Source organism: Papio anubis, chromosome 11, assembly GCF_008728515.1.
Source record: "Papio anubis isolate 15944 chromosome 11, Panubis1.0, whole genome shotgun sequence".
In the NCBI taxonomy this organism is placed as follows: Eukaryota; Metazoa; Chordata; class Mammalia; order Primates; family Cercopithecidae; genus Papio; species Papio anubis.
This window is the reverse complement of record NC_044986.1, coordinates 120041259-120063207: the sequence shown is the minus strand read 5'-3', so window position 1 is coordinate 120063207 and position 21949 is coordinate 120041259. Positions and strand designations below refer to the sequence as shown.

The 21949-nt window shown below is 42.6% G+C and overlaps 1 protein-coding gene across 1 annotated transcript in view; it reads left to right on the top strand.

Moving 5' to 3' along the window:
- The first annotated feature begins 3634 nt into the window (after nucleotides 1-3634).
- Nucleotides 3635-21949, top strand: part of RBM17 (RNA binding motif protein 17) — a 28316-nt gene continuing 10001 nt past the window's right edge. Inside the window, exons 1-5 of the mRNA XM_003903363.4 lie at nucleotides 3635-3837; nucleotides 11692-11832; nucleotides 15606-15722; nucleotides 19822-19988; nucleotides 21302-21399. Of these exons, the coding sequence (XP_003903412.1) occupies nucleotides 11710-11832; nucleotides 15606-15722; nucleotides 19822-19988; nucleotides 21302-21399 (505 nt within the window). The 5' untranslated portion in view covers nucleotides 3635-3837; nucleotides 11692-11709. The remainder of the gene's footprint in view (nucleotides 3838-11691; nucleotides 11833-15605; nucleotides 15723-19821; nucleotides 19989-21301; nucleotides 21400-21949) is intronic.

Here is a 21949-nt window from a genome sequence, read left to right as displayed (position 1 = left end):
TGAAACACTGTCTCCACCAAAACTACAAAAATTAGCCAGGCTTCGTGGCAGGCATCTCTAGTCCCACCTACTCAGGAGGCTGAGGTAGGAGAATTGCTTGAACCCGGGAGGTGGAGGTTGCAGTGAGCCCAGATGAGGCCATTGCACCCAGCCTGGGCAACAAGAGCGAGATTCCGTCTCAAAAAAAAAAGAAAGAAAGAAAAAATTCTGAAATGGACGAAGCTGCTTAGAGATATACATGCGTGTAATCCCAGCACTTTGGGAGGCCGAGGTGGGTGGATCACCAGAGGTCAGGAGTTCAAGACCAGCCTGGCCAACACGGTGAAACCCCGTCTCTACTAAAAATACAAAAAAATTAGCCGGGTGTTGGGCGGGCGCCTGTAGTCCCAGCTACTCGGAAGGGAGGCTCAGGCAGGAGAATGGCGTGAACCCGGGAGGTGGAGCTTGCAGTGAGCCGAGATCGCGCCACAGCACTCCAGCCTGGGCCAGAGCAAGACTCCGTCTGCTGAATTACAATAAAAAGAAAAAAAAAAATTAGCCTGGCATGGTGGCGGGCACCTGTAATCCAAGCTACTTAGGAAGCTGAGGCAGGAGACTCGCTTGAACCCAGGAGACGGAGATTGCAGTGAGCCGAGATCGCGCCACTGCACTCCAGCCTGGGCGACAAGAGCAAGACTCCGTCTCAAAAAAAAAAGAAAAAGAAAAGATACAAAAAAGGAGACAAAAATCATTCTCCACGGTGCACCGAAAGCATATCTACACACAGAATCCCTGGGAATACTTATTTTTGATCAAAATATAATCTGATCAAATTGTCTTAACTAGCTTGTCTTCCCTCCAGGGCCCGCACCCGTTTCTTTTCCCTGTTTCGGGGTCCCCTCGGCTCCATCCATGCGGCATACTGTAGCATTTCACCCAGCCTTTCCTGCTAGCCCAAACACCACCCTTATCTTCTTTCTTCCTGGAACAGCTGCCCTGCTAATTCCCAGTTTTCGATGAATTCTACCATCTGCTGCCTGCCTGCCTCCCGCCAGGCGCGGAGCACAGCTGGAGAAGATCACACGACTTGTTTACGCAGGTGTCACTACCTATGTTTGCTCTGCAGCCTCGAGGGGGCGCCCCAGCGCCTCTGTCTTGTCCCTCTTCTAAAGCTCCACCGTTTTGTGTGTGCTTCCTGGTAGTTGCATGGCCTGGGTTCTGTTCCTCCATTGGGTTAAGCTTTGGATTCTCAGTGCATAAAATAAAGATATCTGTTACTGTTGACAGGAAATGCAGGCAAGCATGAGACTGCTCACCTACTAGGAAATGAAGTAAGGCAGCTTTCCTTCTGGAAGTTAAACTAGAAAATTCCTAAACGGTCTGTAAACCAAAAAGTTACTTGCGTATGTATGATGGAATGATTTGGGAACAAATGCACAAATTTTCAACCAAAAAGGGAGGAAGGAGTGGTCTCAGACTGCAGAGTGGAGACGCCAAGCAGATTAGGGAGTATGGGTAGACAGCAGATTCAACCTGGAGGAAGTCCTGCAGTTCTGGGCCTCCTAATCAGGGCCTTTGCACATCTACCTGTGCTTTGATTGGGGGTGGGGAGAGACCCAGTCTAGACAACTTCTATCTTTGCTCTTCTTCCTTTTTCTGTTTACACACTATTACTTTCTGCTTCTTTTATTGACCAAGTACTTCCCTCTGCTTTTCACATTTTTATTTTATTTCCAGTTGCTTGCACAAGTGCTTAATTCACTTAGTTTATTCCAAGTTTTTAGTTGATACAAAAACTTAAAACCATAAATTTTCCTCTTAGTACTATCTGAGCTAAATCCCATGAGTATGTCGTTTTCATACTTTTCTAGATATTATGTTATTTTGATTTTGTTTTCCTTTTTGTTCCAAGTGTTATTTGAGCATTTAAAAATTTTCAAGGGGTAGGCATGTTTTATTTTCTGTTTTTTTTTTCCATTAATTTCTACTTTTATTGAATTGCTGCAGATAATATTACCCATATGATTCTACTTATTGGACTATATTAAGATTTTTCTCTGTGGTCTAAAATAGGACTAATTGTTGTGAATATTCCTTAGACACTGGGAAAGATGTTATGTCTATTTAGGGGACAGCATTTGATATCTATCCTAGGAATTGTATTTTTAGGTATTCTCAATCCTCATTTACTTTTTGTACCCTTAGTCTGGCAAGGAATGTGCCAATTATTTCTGCCTATTCATTCACTCCTACAGTGTTTGCTATGAATAATGAGATTATGTGATTTGGTGCAAAGATTTTCCTATTTTTCCCATTTTTTTCTTGATTGTGAATTGTGCTTCTCAAGATTATAAAATGCTCTTCTTACTCTTACTTAATGCTTTTTGCCCTGAAATCAACGTTTGAGTAAGTTGTTTGTGATTCCTGATTTTTTAAAATATTTTTTTGCATTATCCTGGTATAGCTTTTCCAATCTTGTATTTTTCAAACTCAGAATAACTTTAGTACTTTCTTGTATACAACACTGAGTTGCATGATGGTTTGGGCTCCAATCTGAGGTTGTAGTTTTTTAATAGGTAAGCTTAGGTCTATATTTCTTCTTGTGAGACATTTGGTCTTGTTCTGTCATATAGTTTGGTTGTGCTTTCTGTTTTGTAACTTTTTCAAATATTTCCCTACATTGGTTTGTTTTGCTGTGTGTGTGTGTGTGTGTGTGCATGTATGTGTGGATTATTTGAAAACTTTGTAGTTTTGTTGTGGGTTACCCTCAGAATTATACCATCCCATGACGTCTTTAATCCTCTTTCTTTAGATTGTCTTTTGTCTCTCCACTATATTTCTTTTTTCCCCCATTTCCCGTTTTCTTAATCACTGGATTTTAATGGATTATAGTAACTTTCTTGGTATATTCCTTCCGACTAAGACGTCAGCTTAAATCTCTACTATTTGATTTATCGGCTTGAACTCTATTTGAGACCCAATTACAGATGTAAAAATCATATTAACCCGAAGTCCCACGTTCCCTTCCCCTCCCTACTTCTGTCAGCGATGTCGTTTTTATTTATTTATTTTTTTTTTTATTTTTATTTTTTTTTGTGAGACGGAGTCTCGCTCTGCCGCCCAGGCTGGAGTGCAGTGGCCGGATCTCAGCTCACTACAAGCTCCGCCTCCCGGGTTCACGCCATTCTCCTGCCTCAGCCTCCCGAGTAGTTGGGACTACAGGCGCCCGCCACCGCGCCCGGCTATTTTTTTGTATTTTTTAGTAGAGACGGGGTTTCACCGTGTTAGCCAGGATGGTCTCGATCTCCTGACCTCGTGATCCGCCCGTCTCGGCCTCCCAAAGTGCTGGGATTACAGGCTTGAGCCACCGCGCCCGGCCTAGGAGTGGTTTTGAATGAATGAGAGCGAGGGGCCTGGAGGGACTTCCCCCACCTCCCCATCAGAAAGCCGGGCCTCGGACCACTTCTCCTCCTCACCATCTAGGGGCGCTGCCGCGCTCCCCAAATCTTGTGGAATTTCGAAAATGTGCGCCAGGGCGACACCTCTTGACGGTAGAAGACGACGCCGGCGGAGGGGAGCGTGCAGTGCGGTCCTCCCGCGGGCAGGGGGCAGTGCGGCAAGGCGCCCTCGGCGCAGGCGCAGAGGCCGAAGCAGACGCAGGCGCAGGCGCGGCGCAGGCGCGGGCGCGCTCTCCCGGCAGCCCGCGCTCCCTGACCCCGCGCCGCAGAGCGCCCTGAGGACTCAGCGGAGGGTGGGCGCCGCCGAGGCCTCCTGCCGCCGGCGGGTTTCCGCGGAGTGCCGCCCGGCTCCGCGCTGCCGCCGCCGCGGCCCATGGGCAGAGTCGGCCGGGCGGGCCAGGTAAGTCGCACCCCGGCGGCCCCGGGTGGGCGGCCTGGCGGGACCTGAGGCGGGCGCGCCTTCCCGGGAGGCGCCGGACGCAAGGCCGCGGCTTTAGGCCCGTCGCGAGGGGCGGGGGCCGGGCCAGCGCAGCCCGAGCCTCCGGGGGGTCTCAGTCCCCGCGGCGGGCCCTGGTCTCTCCGCGCGGCTGCAGCCCGGGACCCTCCGCCCGCCGCCGCCTCCGGTGACCCGGGCCCTGAGCTTCTCCCTTTTCCCCTCCTCCTCCTCCTGTCTGCCTCTGGCTCTTTGGTACTGAAGAGCGTTTCTCCTTCGCCTCGTGGGCCACATCCTGACGAAGTTGTCCGGTCACTAGACCCCAGTAGTCCGGAGCGTGTCCCCCCTGACCCCGCACAGTTGCCCCTCTCCGGGGCTCTGAGAAAGAAGCCGGTTCCTCCCCGGGACTCAGAACTGGGAGTGCAGACGTTGGCGCTTCCCAGACTCCAGAGCTCCCTAGGACAGAAATGCAGCCCTGACCCGGGCGTCGCCTGGGCTCGTGCTGTTTGAGCGGTGTTTCAGCGCTCGCGGCCGACCCCAAGCAGTCTTTGAGCGTCACCTCTTGCCCAGAGGATGTGTAATGATCGCAGAATGCAGGTGGAAGGAGGTTCTGCCCCTGCTTGCAGGAGTTTGGTTTCTAGGAAAGCAGGCGTGAAAACCCAGGCCCGGGTTGATCTGAGAGACCCAAGTAGGGTCTGAAAGGACCTCTCTTGGGAGCGGAGGTGATGCTTCCGTTGAGTCTTGAAGGTACTTTGTTAGACGGTGGGAGCTGGGGAAAAAGGCTCCCGGCGGTAAGTGCGAAAGTAGCAGAAGTGAAGCCTCGTAGTGCGTTCTGGAAACTGCAGGTAAGGCAGAGAGAAAGGTTTGAGGAGCGGGTGGTGCTGTGTTTCGAGGAGTAGTCAGGTCAGAACATGGAGGTTTCTTGAGAAGCAGTAAAGGAGCGCCGTTGAGGGTCCTTATTTTGCTAGAGCCAGGCATATGGATGGGAAATAGGATATTCTAGATAAAGGCAAGATTCGCATATACTCAAGATGAGCACTGGCTCCCCGCAGCAGATGGAGTTTTTAAAAGGATGAGACTCGGTTTCCACATTTTTAGTTGATAAATGCTGCGGATGTTTTGAGCGTAATGACGGCTTTTAGGGAATGTGGGGTAACAGTTTAGTGAGCTAAACGAGAGGGCTTTTAGTTAAGCAAGGTGCTGCGTGCTGTCCAGTTTATAACAGCAGGTTGTGCGATTGTGGAACTCTGCGGAACCAAAGACAGCGTTTCTGGAGGCACTTGAGAGGATTGTTGTACATTCCCAAATGCAACTTTATTTAAAGTGGATTTCTTTTTACCTGGTTTGCTTTAAATTACCTTCCCATTCTCCCCTACATATGAATTTTTCAGACCTCCCCCCAGCAGGGAACAGATGATCCCAGGCTAGTCATCTCTCAAACCTTTCGTAATAGTCAATAGTGAAGGAAGTTCTGTTTATTCGCCTAAATTACAGGTGACTCTACTCGACTGTTTGCATTTTGGTAACAGCGGAGTGTGAGATTGAACGGAAAGATTAAATTGACAAGGGTGTCAGATGGAGGTATGGGAAAAAAAAAATTTTTAATTCTTTAGAAAGTCATGGTAGAGCTTATACTTGAAGTAGATGCTTTTGTAGCTGTATTTTTTGCGGACACCAAAGTGCACCACCCCTTCTGTTTCCCCTCCTGTTCATTTCTGTGTATATTTGCCATATTTTTTTTTTTTTTCTCCTGAGACAGAATCTCACTCTGTGGTCCAGGCTGGAGTGCAGCTGTGCAAGTCGGCTCACTGCAACCTCCGCTTCCCGGGCTCAAATGGTTCTCCTGCCTCAGTCTCCTGAGTAGCTGGGATTACAGGCGCTTGCCACCATGCCCGGCCAATTTTTGTATTTTCAGTAGAGACGGGATTTCACCATGTTGATCAGGCTGGTCTCGAACTCCTGATCTCAGGTGGTCCTCCTGCCTCGGCCTCCCAAAGTGCTGGGATTACAGGCGTGAGCCACTGGGCCCAGTCTTGCCATATTCTTTAGACTTCAAAGAGGCATGCTTTGTTTTATGATGCATGAGTATCTATTTAGTGATAGAAATATTTCTTCCTAACAAGCCTGCCTCTTTAGGTGCTCAGAACTCAAACCTCGACTCTTTATTGGTTGTGTGGTGGTGGTAGTTTTTCTCTCCTTAATAGTGGTTTACAGTTTAAATTTTATCCTACTTACAAGTTATGTGCTTAAAAAGCAGATCTGCAGATCTCACTGTTTCATAATAATGTGATTTAAATAGGTGCATTAACATTTTTCATCCTTTGACTAACACATTTAAAAAATATTAATAGAGCCACTTACAGTGTTCAATCATGGTGCTAAGCTAGAGATACAAAGCTGAAGATAAAAAATACCCCTGCCCTTAGGGGGCTTACACTGCCGGAAGAAACAGGTGTGTGAAACAATAGGCAGCATAACTTGCCAAGGTTGCTGTGATCTGAGTATGCTTGAGGAAACCAATTGGGGGGAGTTAGTTTTATGTGGGGGCAATAGTCACTAAGGGCTTCTGAGATGCACTTGAAAGATAAGTAGGTGGGGTGCTTCTGAGAAGACTCTTCCATGTTCTTTTTCCTGCCAGTTGCACATGTTTTAAAAAAATACTTTCCAGCTTGGGTGGAATCTTGAAAACTCACCATTCTTCCTTCTGGCAGAACCATGTTTGTTATGTTTCTTGAGAGAAAATGTAGCATATATGAAACGTGGGTTGCTCAAAGCGTAGTGTTGCCACAAAAAGGAAGGAAATAGCAAATATTTTAAAGTTATAAAACCCAGCAATTTGTATTTACTTTTGATCCTGGCTTCTTGTGGTATATCCAGTTGTTAGAAAGTACAACTTTTTGTTACCTGGCAGCAGACCTAATGAAATAAGTGTGTTATGTTGTCTAAGTAATATGTCAACGTTAATTAGGGTAAGTTTGGGTCTTGGCAGTCTTATTAATGCACTTACTATATTTCAGTAGTTGCGGTGGGGAGAATTAACTATTGTATATTCATAAATGCTTAATACAGCTAAAATAAGGAATGCACACTTTTTAAGGTATAGATTAACTAAAAGGGTAAATAAAATTACATAAAAGGAGGAAAACAAGGAAATAATGAGAACAGGATTCCAGGGAAATTACATGAATGGGTTGGGGGAGCAGTGTGGTTGAGTGTGGTTTCTGAGTCTGGCTCCTGTCTTGTTTTGGGCGGTGAAATCATAGGTGCTTGCAGCATTATAATAATTAAACAAAAGCAGGTAGTACGTATGTGGATGGATGAGAGTGTGTTGTTGCTATGATTAATCCCATTCTGTGAACTTAAAGTTCAGTGAAAATGAGAAAAACAAAGAAAGCTCTTTTGCATTTGCTGTGATGCAGCGATTTGATTTTGTAAGCTCAGTGTTAGAGAAAACTAGCAGATGCTGGTGAGATGACATCAGTTTCTAATATTTAAAGCACTTTGCAGGTTTCAGAAGAGAAATGAGGACCTTTACATGAGATTTGCTGCCTAGTGGTTTCTGAAACTTTTGCACAATGCAGCAAATCAACTGGAATTGTCAGTCAGCCATCTTAAATGGCATGGAATCAGAGGAGATGTGTGGTCTCATAAAACCTCATTAATTCACTTCTGAATTTTTTGCTTAATATTGAATCTATTGATGGAAGAACTGTTGGCAGCTGAGATCTAGTACGCTGCTTGATTTTTAACCTCAAAGTTTAGAGAGCTCTTCCCATCAGAGTTGACTCTTCTGGGGAGGGTGAGGAGTGTTGCCTCCCTCCCTGGGGTTTACCTCCTTCCCTTATTCCCCAGTGCTGCCTCTTTGCCTATTTCTTTAAAAAAAATTTTTTATGTGTAGTGAAACATACATCCAATTACCATTTTAACACATTTTTATATTTTATCTTTTATTTTATTTTATTTTTTTGAGACAGAGTCTCGCCCTGTCATCCAGGCTGGAGTGCAGTGGTGCGATCTCGGCTCACTGCAACCTCCGCCTCCTGGGTTCAAGCGATTCTCCTATCTCAGCTTCCCAAGTAGCTGGGACGGAACTACAGGCATGCACCACCACACCCGGCTAGTTTTGTATTTTTAATAGAGATGAGGTTTCACCATGTTGGCCAGGCTGGTCTCCAACTCCTGACCTCAAGTGATCCGCCTGCCTTGGCCTCCCAAAGTGCTGGGATTACAGGCGTGAGCCACCACACCCAGCCCATTATTAGTATTTTAATAAAGCTTATTAAATGCCTACTCTATGACAGAAATTGTAGATGCAAAAATAAATAAATGAGTCTTTCCCCTCGAAGTTTAATGGGCATTTGGTTAACGCATTTCTGGTGGCACTAACGTATTCATAAACACTTTTGGTAAAGTTCTCAAGTTATAAAGAGAAATGGATTGAGTATCCCTTACCCAAAATGCTTGGACCAGAAGTGTTTCAAATTTCGGGTATTTTTAGATTTTCAGAATGCCTGCATATACATAGTGAGATATCTTGGGGATGGGACCCATGTCTAAACACAAAATTCATTTATGCCTCATATATACTTTCTACACATAGCCTGAATATGCAATATATGTAATACTTTTAATAATTTTGTGCATGCAAAAAGATTTCACTGCATTTTTTACTGTGACCCATCACATGAAGTCAAGTGTAGATTTTTTTTTTTTTTTTGAGACAGAGTCTCGCTCTGTCGCCCAGGCTCACTGCAAGCTCCGCCTCCCGGGTTCACGCCATTCTCCTGCCTCAGCCTCCCCAGTAGCTGGGACTACAGGCGCCCGCCACCATGCCCGGTTAATTTAGATTTTGTATTTTTAGTAGAGGCGGGGTTTCACCATGTTAGCCAGGATGGTCTCCATCTCCTGACCTCGTGATCCGCCCGCCTCAGCCTCCCAAAGTTCTGGGATTACAGGTGCGAGACACCACACCCGGCCTGGTGTGGAATTTTCTATTTTGAGGTCATGTTGTTGCTCAGATTCGAAGGATTTCAGATTTTCATATTGGAGATAGTCTGTATTGAGAAAAGCAATGATCTAAAGTAGAGTTTAGTTTGAGTTACAAACAGATTTTGGTTTATCTGTTTTGTGATTTTCCAGAAAGTCACATTGTTTATTTCTCAGAATGTATTAGTATTCCCCTTCCATTTTAAGAATAAAGAAGGAACAGAAGAACCCGTAGTTCAGTAGGCTTGGTTTGGTGACCAGTTGGATGAAGAGGACTCAAAAGATTAAGTTAGATGAAAGGTGCATGGTCATTTCTGAAGAAGTGTTTTTGGGAGCCACAATGCTAAGCTGGACACTCAGCATTGTTTTTCTTTACTGTTGCTGTTTGAGTGTTTTTAGATTAAAATTTAAGGATATGTATCTAGATGTGAACAATGAGTTTTGAGTTCTGGGTAAGCTGGAAGAAAAGTGTACAAAAACCTCAAAAGCTATTTGGCGTGGTGTTCTTCCTTCTGGCCAGTGATTGCTGGCCAGAAATTTCTAATTGAGAGGGCTTTGTAAATGGAGTATAAACTGCAGTTCGGCCTCATTTCCTATTTAGCTGTGGGTTGGATATTGATCTTAGTCTGAGGATAGAGCAGTGAACAAAACAAACTGGATCTAGGTTTTCTTGGAGTTCAGAGTTATTAAACTGGGCTCTGAAGTGGACATCAGGAGATTCCCTCCAAGACTATGAGGACATGGTTATATTTCAGCCATATTTGTTAAAGAATAGAGTTCATTATTTTTTCCTGATTTGGCCTCAGTGCTTCAGGCCTGTGTCATGAGACGTCATCCCCAAGTTCCTGAGAAAGTGCAGTTTGGCAATGAAGATGTCAATCAGGAGGAGAGTCTGTCTGCATCCCAGCATTCCTTCATTCTTTTTTTTGGTGGAGGCGGGGGCGGGGGGAGGTGGCGGACTCTCGATCTATCGCCCAGGCTGGAGTGCAGTGGTGTGATCTTGGCTTACTGCAACATCCGCCTCCCAGATTCAGGCGATTGTCATGCTTCAGCCTCCCGAGTAGCTGGAATTACAGTCGTCCACCACCACGCCCAGCTAATTTTTGTATTTTTAATAGAGACAGTTTCACCATGTTGGCCAGGCTGATCTGGAACTGCTGACCTCAAGTGATCTGCCCTCCTATGCCTCCCAAAGTGCTGGGATTACAGGTGTGAGCCACCGCAGCCGCCATCCCTTCATTCTTATGTGATTCGTTTGCGCAGTCAGCCGTGGATACCCCTGGACAGTCTGCTTTCCCTGCTTCTGTACGGCCTTGGGGGGCCTTTCATTTAAAAATCAAAATGGAGAGGTTTTAATTAATCGGAGGGTTCACGTATGAAGGAAAAGGGAGAGGTTTTAATTAATCGGAGGGTTCACCTATGAAGGAATGGAAGAAACTAAAAAGTGGTACCAGTTTTCCGGATGCTGACTTCAGGCAGGGAGTTCCTGTACTTAAGACCAGGGCAGTTCTTCTGAGGGAACAGAAGTTGGTGTGCACTCCGTCCCTCAATCCAAACAGTGTGGTACCAACATCAGCTAAGGTGTTGGGGTGGCAGGGTGTTAGAATCCTGGTAATGGAGGAGCTGAGAAGTAAGAGTACCTTCAAGAGAAATGCTTGCCGAGTCAGACCTAAGGAGGATATGTGTTAAATATTTTCCTTCTCTTCTGAGCCACAGAACACAAGCAAATTAGGCTTTTCGATAACACTGTTTCCATGGGAAAATGCTTTATGGGCCCCCTGGGAACTGACAGACTTTGGGAATTTGTCCATAAATTGGGAACTACTGTGCTAAGCATTTGCTTGCAACTTGTGGGTTTCTGTTTAAATTATGTTCTCTTTCTGTCTGTGAGATTGATTTCTTATTTGAAGAAGTAAGCATGTCGGTGGGTTTCAGAATGTTGAGTTTTTTTTAAAAGTGGCAGTTGGGGTTCACTGGTGAGGGCTCTGGAGTTGGCCTGGCTGTGTTGGAAGGGGCTTCCACTGTGGCCTTGGGCAGATTGATTCCCTAAACCCCAGCGTCTATGTCTGTACAGTGCTGGGCTTTCATGGGACCTGCTGCCGATGCTGCATTGCATGTCATGCTTTGTGCCTGCTGACTCGATTTTTGTTTTCACATGTTCCTCTGTTCTGCACGGAAGCTGTGTGTTGCTTGTTCACATGCAGATTGTTGATTGTCTCTTTGTAATTGCTATCATTAAAGATGACAAGTTTCCACTTGGTGGGATATGAGGAAGTCATAGTATTTAAGATATAACCAGCGCCGCCCCCCGCCCCCGCCGATAATCGTAATTGACAAAATCACATCTAAGAGGTCATTTCTGTCACTTTTTTCCCTAAGAGTATGTTTAAATTAAACATAAATTTTTTTATGTTTATTAAATTTTTTCTTTATGAAAGGGTAGCTAATTGTGCCAAATCAACCTGCTAATTTGTGTTTTGTAAGGCTTCTACTTTTTGGCACTGACATGAATAGAATTTTTTAAACATTGGATATATGTAATTAATAATGTCCCAATTCTTACCTCATTATGTGCCCTAGCTTTGAAGGATTTCACTCATGAATCACCTGACTGCATGGTCTTATAGATGGAAAAATGAATTCTAGAGGCTTATTTTAAAAATAATACATGGTGTAGCTTCATATATCGGGAAGAACCCTGCATTAATGAGCCTTGGCCTCTGTTGCTGAAAGGTCCTGGACCTTTTACCTCTAAAATTTCGTGATTTTTATTTTAACATGAAAAGCCTTTATTGAATTGTGCATTCTTTAATCCCCACCCCTTTTGCCTTTCAGCATTAAACTGAAGAAAAGATGTCCCTGTACGATGACCTAGGAGTGGAGACCAGTGACTCAAAAACAGAAGGCTGGTCCAAAAACTTCAAACTTCTGCAGTCTCAGCTTCAGGTGAAGAAGGCAGCTCTCACTCAGGCAAAGGTAAAGACAAGCCCAGAGCAGGAGAGCAGAGGCCTCCAGAGTGGGTTGCTCATTAGGATGACAAGGAATTTGGTTTCAGCTTGCTCTTCTGCCTTTGTATTGGGTAAATGGTGTTAAACATTTGTAGGGGGAGAGGAATGAGGAGTTTAAGGCCTCTTTGCTGCTCCTGGCTCCTGGGAATAGGAACATTTCATGGGATAGGAATGAAGAAAAACAGTACTCTGCGGGGTTGGGCACGGTGGCTCACGCCTGTAATCCCAGCACTTTGGGAGGCCAAGGCAGGCAGATCATGAGGTCAGGAGATGGGAGACCGTCCTGGCCAACACGGTGAAACCCCGTCTCTACTAAAAATACAGAAAATTAGCTGGGCATGGTGGGTGGGTGCCTGTAGTCCCAGCTACTCGGGAGGCTGAGGCAGGAGAATGGCATGAACCTGGGAGGCAGAGATTGCGCCACTGCACTCCAGCCTGAGTGACACAGCAAGACTCTGTCTCAAAAAAACAAACAAACAAAACAAAACTGGTACTCTGAACCAGTAGTGACACTGGTTTTCAAACTTTAGTGGAGGTCTAAGATTGAGTGAGAACTTGTTTAAGGTACTGATTGTGTAGCCATACTCCTGATATTCTGGTAAACTCTAGTTTAGACTGGAGCCCCAGGAGTGGGCATTTTTAAGTAGCATTCCTACTGGTTTGTTGGAGGTAGTTTGGAAGCAGCACTTTGGGAAGAAGTTCCACAGAATACCTAAGCTGCTGGGTGTGACTTATTGAGGGCTGGGGTTGGTTGTGAAGGCGTCAGGCATATGTAGTCTGGATGCTAATTGCTTTTGTTTCTGTTGTGTACATGTTGGATATTGGCAACTCAACATGTAAAACATTAAAAACATAGTTGTCGACTGGATATTTGCCATTAACATGTAGGCATGAGAATGGTATGATTTGTTTACTGTTTTAGAGGTCGTTACGCTCTAGAGTTTGCATTCGCAGTGGAGGCTATATCCCCCCAAACGGAGCGAATGTTGGTCTTTTGGGGGTGAAAAAATCTTGCTCATATTGTGCACAGTGTTAAAATTTCACGTGTCGGAAAAAATGTATTAAAAGGCTACTTGTTGGGGAGGCAATAATTAAACTTGAGAAAAAGTACTTTAGAGATACATGCTGAAATATTTACTGATAAGATGATGTCATTTTTGGGATTTACTTCGAAACAATTCAGTACCAGGCAGGGGAGGGAGGGAAGAACAGAACTACCCATGAGTTGGTAATGGTTGAAACTGGATAGCAGAGACTTAAGAATTTATAATCTCTTTAATTTCATGTTTGAAAATTTCCATAATACACAGGTTTTTTTTTAAAGTTCTACTCATTTTTCTTTTCCCTTTACCACATCAATAGATACTTACATGGAAGTGCTTACGTTTGATTGTTCAGTATTGTAGAAGTTTTTTTGTCTTTTTTAAATTCATCATTACCAAATTTAGATTTTTTGGATGCCAGTATTTTTTGTTTTTTTTAAAGCAAGTTTTCATTCCAAATGTAAGGAAGGTTAGCAAAACCTCGTTTTTCTCTTTAATTTTTTAAAAAAGTAAATGTATAAAATCTTTGTAGATTTCATGTAACTTTTGCTTTGCAGGAAAGATGTGGATGTGAGCCACCGTGCCCGGCCTCATGTAGATTTTTAAAACTTGAGGTAGCTTGTGAAGTTATTTCTACTAACTTTCTAAAACTTTTGAGATTGCTATGTACAGTTAGTTTTGTGGGTTTGTTTGTTTGTTTGTTTAAGGGAAATGAAGATTGCATTCTCTTAGGCTGTTTAGTTACTCAGAATACTAGATTGGCCTAGCCAAACCTGTAAAGATATTTATTTGGTAGAGAAAATTTGAAGCTGTGGTTTCATTTGTATCTCCATTTGAAAAAATATAGAGTTGTTTCTTGGTGTCCACAGGGCATTGGTTCGAGGATCCCCCCGCACCGGATACCGAAATCCAAGAGTGCCCAAGTCCCTTATATAAAATGGTGTGGAGTTTGCACATAACCAGCACATATCTTCCCATATTTTAAATAATCTCTGGATTGCTTGCAATACCTAACACAATGTAAATGCTGTGTAAAAAGTTGTTATACCGTATTGGTTTTTTTTATTTGTATTTTTTGTTATATTGTTTTATGTTCTTAATATTTTCATCCTGGGGTTAGATATGTGGAACCTGTAGATACAGAGGGCCAACTCTATATTGAATAGAAAATAATAATAGAAAATACGTGATTCTGACTGGGCACGGTGGCTCGCACCTGTAATCCTAGCGCTTTGGGAGGCCGAGGCGGGTGGATCACCTGAGGTCAGGAGTTTGAGGCCAGCCTGACCAACATGGTGAAACCCTGTCTCTAATAAAAATACAAATATTAGCCCAGTGTGGTGTCATGCACCTGTAATCCCAGCTACTCTGGAGGCTGAGACAGGAGAATTGCTTCAACCTGGGAGGCGGAGGTTGCGGTGAGCCTAGATCGAACCGCTGTATTCCAGCCTGGCGACAGAGCAAGACTCCATCTCAAAAAAAAAAAAAAAGAGAAAAGATGTGATTCTAATAAATCCCCCTTCCGTTCTTTAAACTTTCATATTTACTTTGTGAGTTGTTAATTGGGTTAAATTTTGTTTGCTTAAATTTATAAGTATTGTTATATTCAGGAGAGATGAAGGCTTATTTTGTGCCTTTTATAGTGGTAATGGAAATTTGTAACACTTTGACTTGCAAAAGAGAAAAATTAAACCTTTCTAATCAAAAGATCTAATGGTTGCCAGCATACCCATGTGATCAACCTTAGCTTTGCTGATAGGCAGCCTGACTCAGTGTGCCTGCTGTGTGATGCCGGAAGGGGCACACTGCCTCACCTGCGAAGGGTTCTTGCCTAAAAGCTTTACCCTGAATTCAATCAAGCCTTTAACCTCCAGGTTTCAGGAGTTACAAGGAATAGAGGGACAAGCTAAACTAAATAGCCAGGTAGTTATTAGATCTAGAACAAACAGCATTTTTTGCAAGATAGTGTCAGAGGAAAAAAAGGAAGAGGAGATGAAGATGATGGTGATGATGATGATGGGGAAGAGGGACTGTTCTCAATCAAGACACTTAAAAAACAAAAGCATTTCAGGAACTTTGGTAGGATCCTGGTTCAAAAAAATCAGCTGTTTAAAGGACATTTTGGGGATATCTTGGAGAATCTGAATATGAACTGGATGGGAAATGACATGGGAATTAGTGATTTTTTTAGGGGTGGCAACCTCACATAGGAGGATGTCCACAGTTTCAGGAGATTAGGGTGAAGCGTCATGATGTCTCCAACTTTCTTTCAAATGGTGTAGCAAAAAATATAGGTGTAAGGCCAAGAAAGTATGGTAGAACATTAACTATAATTGAATGTGCAGGAATGATTGTTTTCTTTTAAAAACTTTTTTTTGTAGATTTATAATAAAGGAGGTAGGAAGGATTCTGTATCCTAGTAGGAGGGAACAAAATCCTCATCCCCAGGTATCTTTTGAAAGTGACCAAGTTTACCGTAAACCTTTCACAGAAATGGAGAAAATCTCGTGTTTTTTTGAAAAGCTGAAAAGAAAATAACATATGATTATAGTAATAAATTAAAAGGCTGTTGTTTTAAGATTATGGTTTTCTCATATCTCAAAGGTTTGTTGCAGGGACCAGAAAGAAAGTATTTGTTGCAAACAGTGAATTTTAATTTGAAACTTCAGTATGTTTTCCTTGTTTTTGATGATTTTAGAGCCAAAGGACGAAACAAAGTACAGTCCTCGCCCCAGTCATTGACCTGAAGCGAGGTGGCTCCTCAGATGACCGGCAAATTGTGGACACGCCACCACATGTAGCAGCTGGGCTGAAGGTAAGGCCGCACCTGCCTGTGACCTTGATACATTTTCCTGTTTTCCATGTGGCTTATTTTGCATATATGTTACTCTTTTTTTTTTTTTTTTTGGAGACGGAGGCTCGCGCTGTGTTATCCCGCATGCAGGAGAGTGGCAGGACGATCTCGGCTCACTGCAAGCTCCGCCTCCCAGGTTCAGGCCATTCTCCTGCCTCAGCCTCCGAGTAGCTGGGACTACAGGCGCCCGCCACCACGCCCGGCTAGTTTTTTGTATTTTTAGTAGAGACGGGGTTTCACCATGTTAGCCAGGATGGTCTCGATCTCCTGACCTCGTGATCCGCCCGTCTCGGCCTCCCAAAGTGCTGGGATTACAGGCTTGAGCCACCGCGCCCGGCCATGTTACTCTTAACAGATGGTCTCCTTAGTAGGCCTTTGAAACCAAGTCAATATTATTTTCCACCTAATTTTTACTTTTGTTTTGCCAATTTTGAAATTTATCTATTTGAAATAAAATAATTTGTCGTAGAAAAATCAGAAACTAGAGATAGGCAGAAAGAAAAACAAATTACCTTCAGTCATACACTGCAGAAGTGAAGAACTTATATTTTTCCATTCTGTGCCTGCTCCACCTTCTGCTAACTTGCTTTTCTTACTTAATACATTGTGACTGTGTCAAAAAATACAGGACTGTATGATCACGTTAATGGCTTCACTCTATTCTCTTGTGTAGATGAACTGTAATTCCTTTAATGCTGGATATATGGGTTGTTTCTATTTTTTGCTATCATAACAATGTTAGTAGTTACTGATTTATTGTGGATTAAAACAGAGAAAGGGGTTTTAAAACCCACTTCCACCCTAATCTTTATGATTTCAGTGATTTTACATATGCTTGAAAACAAACATGTGGTCAAGTCTATAAATTGGGTTACTGAGGATGAAGAAAATCTGGAAAGGATAACTCAAAATCATAGTTAAAACTAGAAAAAATGAGGTAAAATGAGTGAATAAACTAGTTAAAATTATACCCACTATTTAAGTATACATTTATCTTTCCACAGATGGCATTCAGATAATGACTGTGGTCATTTAAACAACACTATGAATCGCACAAAACCGCTTGATGGAAAATGACCAAAAGATTAATAATAGTGCTATCAAGACAGTTTCTTAGCAAGGCGTGCTTGTCCTTCCCACCACCTGTGGGAAGGGCTGCATCAGGCTGGGGCAGCCCCAAGGGCACACTCCTGCCCAAAACTCACTGTTCTGGGTTGGGCTCCGCCTGCGGCCTGTCCTGCTTGTGTTCTGGGCCAGGCCGTGGCTGCAGCTTATCCTCGAGTTATCCTTTTCTGAGGGGAGCGGGTGTTGCTCCTGAGGGCTGGTAGTTCTTCAGGTGGGAAGGCACCCCATGGTGGAGGTGTTTTTTTTTTTTTTTGAGACGGAGTCTTGCTCTGTCGCCCAGGCTGGAGTGCTGTGGCAGGATCTCAGCTCACTGCAAGCTCCACCTCCCGGGTTCCCGCCATTCTCCTGCCTCAGCCTCCCGAGTAGCTGGGACTACAGGCGCCCGCCACCTCGCCCGGCTAGTTTTTTGTATTTTTTAGTAGAGACGGGGTTTCACCGTGTTAGCCAGGATGGTCTCGATCTCCTGACCTCGTGATCCGCCCGTCTCGGCCTCCCAAAGTGCTGGGATTACAGGCGGAGGTGTTTTTTTGCTGCTTCCTAATCATTGAGCATTTTCCCCGGTAAATTTGATACCTAGTTTTTTCCTACTACATCTAATTTAAAAACTGGTTCATCGTTTCTTCTCTAATTGTGTATTGGTTCTAGTACTTATAATATTAGTCTCCTATTTAATGAGTAAGCCTTTTTCCTCCTTGTTACAAAGTTTTCACAATCAATTTTTAATTTTATTCACATTAAGTGAATGCATCATAATTTACGCAAGTATTCCCTGACTGTAAAACCACCTAGATTTGCTTTTACATTGCCTTTATAAATACCACTGTAATTAACATCTTTTCGGGGTTTTTATTTTTGAGACAGGGTCTTGCTCTGTCACCACGCTGGAGAGCAGTGGTGCAGTCTTGGCTCACTGCAGCGTCCTCCTCCCGGGCTCAAGCGATCCTTCCACCTCAGTCTACTGAGTTGCTAGGACCACAGGCGTATGCCATCACGCTTGACTAATTTTCTGTAGAGACGAGGTTTCACCATGTTGTCCAGGCTGGTTTTGAACTCCCGAGCTCAAACGATCCACCTGCCTTGGCCTCCCAAAGTGCTGAGATTACAGGCATGAGCCTCTGCACCCAGCCCACTAATGAACATCTTTACAGAGCTGTTTCTGTGTTATTAGGGTTATTTTCTTGGATTTCCTGAGCTGGCATTAAGATAGCCGTTTTTATGGCCGGTCTGTTCTGGCACCAGTTTACTCCCAGCAGTGCACAATATCACCTCAGGCATATGGGGGTGAATTTTACCCCATCCTCCCTCCTCAGCATTGAGGGTATTAACATTTTAATTTTTTTAAATTGAACAAATCACTTTATTCATTGCAGCATTTAGAAAAGGATGATTGATTTCATTGTTAAGCATAGCAGGGTTTATACGTAAAAGTTTTTTTCTTTGAAATTTTGAAGTGTCAGAGAATGAACCTTCATATTGACAGTTTGTTCTCTTAGACACGTTGTGATAATTGTGTTAGATAAATTGAGTGGCTGATTGTCAGTTTCTCTCTAAATAATAACTGAAAAGAAATCTTCATGTGCTTTTGTGTATTTTAAATGTCTTTTATAAAATGAATACAAATGCATAACTAACCTTTAGGAGCCCTATGTTAAGTATCTTTTCCAGTGGTAGGGCCTGGGAGGTGATTATAGTTATTTTCCTAATTGCTCTTATTCATTGGGTCATAGCATTTCCTGATACTTCGTCGTAAGGAAATGAGGTGTTTGTTTTATAGTGCAAAATGTCAGACCCAACCATGAAACAAAGGAACTGTTAGATTGAGGTGTAATATGGCATGTAAGCTGTCTTAATCTTACTGGTTCTGTGTTCAAGCAGGAAACATGTTTACAAACGACCTTCTTGCCTTTGATACAGTTGGACAGTGTTCCTCCTGTAAGAGGTACAGACTGGGCCCTCAAGGACATGAATCCTTGTTGTTTTGGATGTGTGTTTAACAAAAAGGGGACACTAATCCTAACCTGTGCTTGTTTGAGGTGTCTTTGAAAACGAGAAAAGGCATCTTATTGTTACAGCTAATAACGAAGAATTATGCTAAGAAAACTAACAGGAGAAAGTGTGGGAAGGTTTAGGAAAGTTGGGTCAGGGCTTCCAGAACCACGTGTAGACCCAGGCCAGCCTAGGGTAAAGTTCTGTGTCTACTCAGATATTTCCTGGCTGTGCTCTGCCTCTCTTGTTTTGCTAATTTCTTTGTCGTGGCTACTTCTCGTCTTTCAAAGAGTAGACCAAGTTTCTGAATGTATAGATGAGAAAGCACAAACTGTCATCTAAACCCGATTTTAGTGAACCTTAAAAAAAATATGATGCTGGAAGAAGGGAAATTACATCCCCATGTATCAAACTCAGTGCCTGAAATGCAGCCTACCTGGGAAGGGACATGTGTTCTGAGGATTAAAAAGACCAAGAAAATGGTTTCTAAGATCTCCATATATTGTTATCTCCATGTAATCAGAATCTGAAGTTATTCTATTAAAATGATGACTGCAAGAGTGATTGTGGTGTTCATGGTTGTTTTATTTTTTAAGTTGTCATAGAGATCTGTAAAAACAAGTATTCAGTGCTTTACTATAAATATTCAAATTTTTTACTCAACTAACATTTTAGCTGGTAGTGGCTTATTTAGGAATTCCAGGGAAAATGCCATAGAGTATTATAGAAATAGTACTAATCTAAGAGGTGAAATTTTGTGTCCTGTTTCTGCTGCCACCTGATGAGGCATGTGGCCTTGTCTGGTATTTGTTTTCTTTGTCTGTGAAACAAAGGAGGGAGCTAGATGATGTTCAAGGCCCTTTTATCTCCCATATGCTTTGACCTTAATTTTGTGAGTAAACCGGTAAGCTATAAAGATGATTTTTACTGCTGTTTTTACCTTCCTCAGGATCCTGTTCCCAGTGGGTTTTCTGCAGGGGAAGTTCTGATTCCCTTAGCTGACGAATATGACCCTATGTTTCCTAATGATTATGAGAAAGTAGTGAAGCGCCAAAGAGAGGAACGACAGAGACAGCGGGAGCTGGAAAGACAAAAGGAAATAGAAGAAAGGGAAAAGTAAGGCTTCCTTCGGATTTGGGGATGTTTTACAGTTGAAATGTTCGTTAAAATGTTAATGAATGGACTTCACTGCTGTCTGTAAGGCTGAAGTTAATTTTCATGGGTGATCTGATCAGTCACTACAAGGAATGAAACTGTTTTACGATTTGTACCTGTTACATCTCAGAATCACAGCAAACTTCACCTATAGACTGAAGACCTAAAGTGTATATTTTGAGTGAGTTGTTAGAAAAATAACTTATAAACCTGATGTTGAAAATTTTTTTTCTATGCTGGTACTCTGCTATAGGTTGACTATCCCTAATTCAAAAATCCGAAATCTGAAACACTCCAAAATCTTTGGAATGCCAACATGCCGCCCAAAGGAAATGTGCATTGGGGGATTTTGGCTTAGGAATGCTGAACCGGTAATTGTAATGCAAATATTCCAAAATTCGAAACACTTCTGGTCCCAGGCATTTGGAATAAGGGATTCTCAACTTGTAAAATCACAACTATTTAAAGTACTTAAAATACTCTTCTTAACTTTACTATTTTTGAGCCAGGTGGATTTTTAAAAATTCATATGCAGCTTTTATTTATGTTTTTGCAAAGTACAAGTAGTAGAATGTATTTGTAGTTCTTCTTTTTAAAAATATTTAGTATTAATTGTCAAATAGTTAACATATATTAAATATGAATATACTGTTTCCCATTTTTTGAATCATTTCATGAGTGAAAGTGTTATAGACTATTGAAATGATTAAACTATTACTATGTTGATAGGCTTTAATTGCTGGTTACTCTCATATAGTTATTGGCTCAATTTATCTCTTGAATTTTTCTCACTTTTCATACTTTATCTACTTTAATCTTTTACCAGCTATGCTTCCTACCCCTGCAACTTAATAGTTGATTGTGAAAGGATTTGGTTATCTTCTGGCCAAGAGGAAGTCATCCCAGGTTCAGGTCTCTAAATTGGTTCATCCTTTATTTATTTATTTATTTCCTTTATTATCACAGAAGGCGCAAAGACAGACATGAGGCAAGTGGGTTTGCAAGGAGACCAGATCCATTCAATGTCAAGGAACCTTTTTTTAATTGCTGGTTACTCTCATATAGTTATTGGCTCAATTTATCTCTTGAATTTTTCTCACTTTTCATACTTTATCTACTTTAATCTTTTACCAGCTATGCTTCCTACCCCTGCAACTTAATAGTTGATTGTGAAAGGATTTGGTTATCTTCTGGCCAAGAGGAAGTCATCCCAGGTTCAGGTCTCTAAATTGGTTCATCCTTTATTTATTTATTTATTTCCTTTATTATCACAGAAGGCGCAAAGACAGACATGAGGCAAGTGGGTTTGCAAGGAGACCAGATCCAGATTCTGATGAAGATGAAGATTATGAGCGAGAGAGGAGGAAAAGAAGTAAGGCATGAACAAATATGTCTTAAATATGTTTAAATAGTGGAAGTACAATTCCACTATGTGCTTTTTCTTTTCAGTTTGATGAATAGTTCATTTGACATTGATTTGGGTAGTTTTCTTTCTGGAATCCCAGCAATACACATTTGCGTAAGTTTTAATTTATATTGGGTTTTCATATATATTTTCCTTGGAGCTTCACAACCCCTTTCTAACATTTATTTATTGGATACTTTGGGACTAGCTTAAAATCTGTTCCTATACTGTCTTACTGCGGCACAGTCCAGGTGGCCTACGCTGAATCCCTATTCCTATACTGTCTTACTGCGGCACGGTCCAGGTGGCCTACGCTGAATCCACTCTGTTGTTTCTCTTCGGGGAGAAGCATGGTTCACATTGACTGTGTCTGTGTTGGGCGTTGTGACACATTTCATCTCCACTATCTTAGTTAATCCTCAGATGCTGGTTTTTGTTAACTTGTTTTGGAATTCAGTGTACAGGTTGAATATTTGTAGGTCTCGTTTTTCCAGCTTATAAATTGACTACCCTTTTT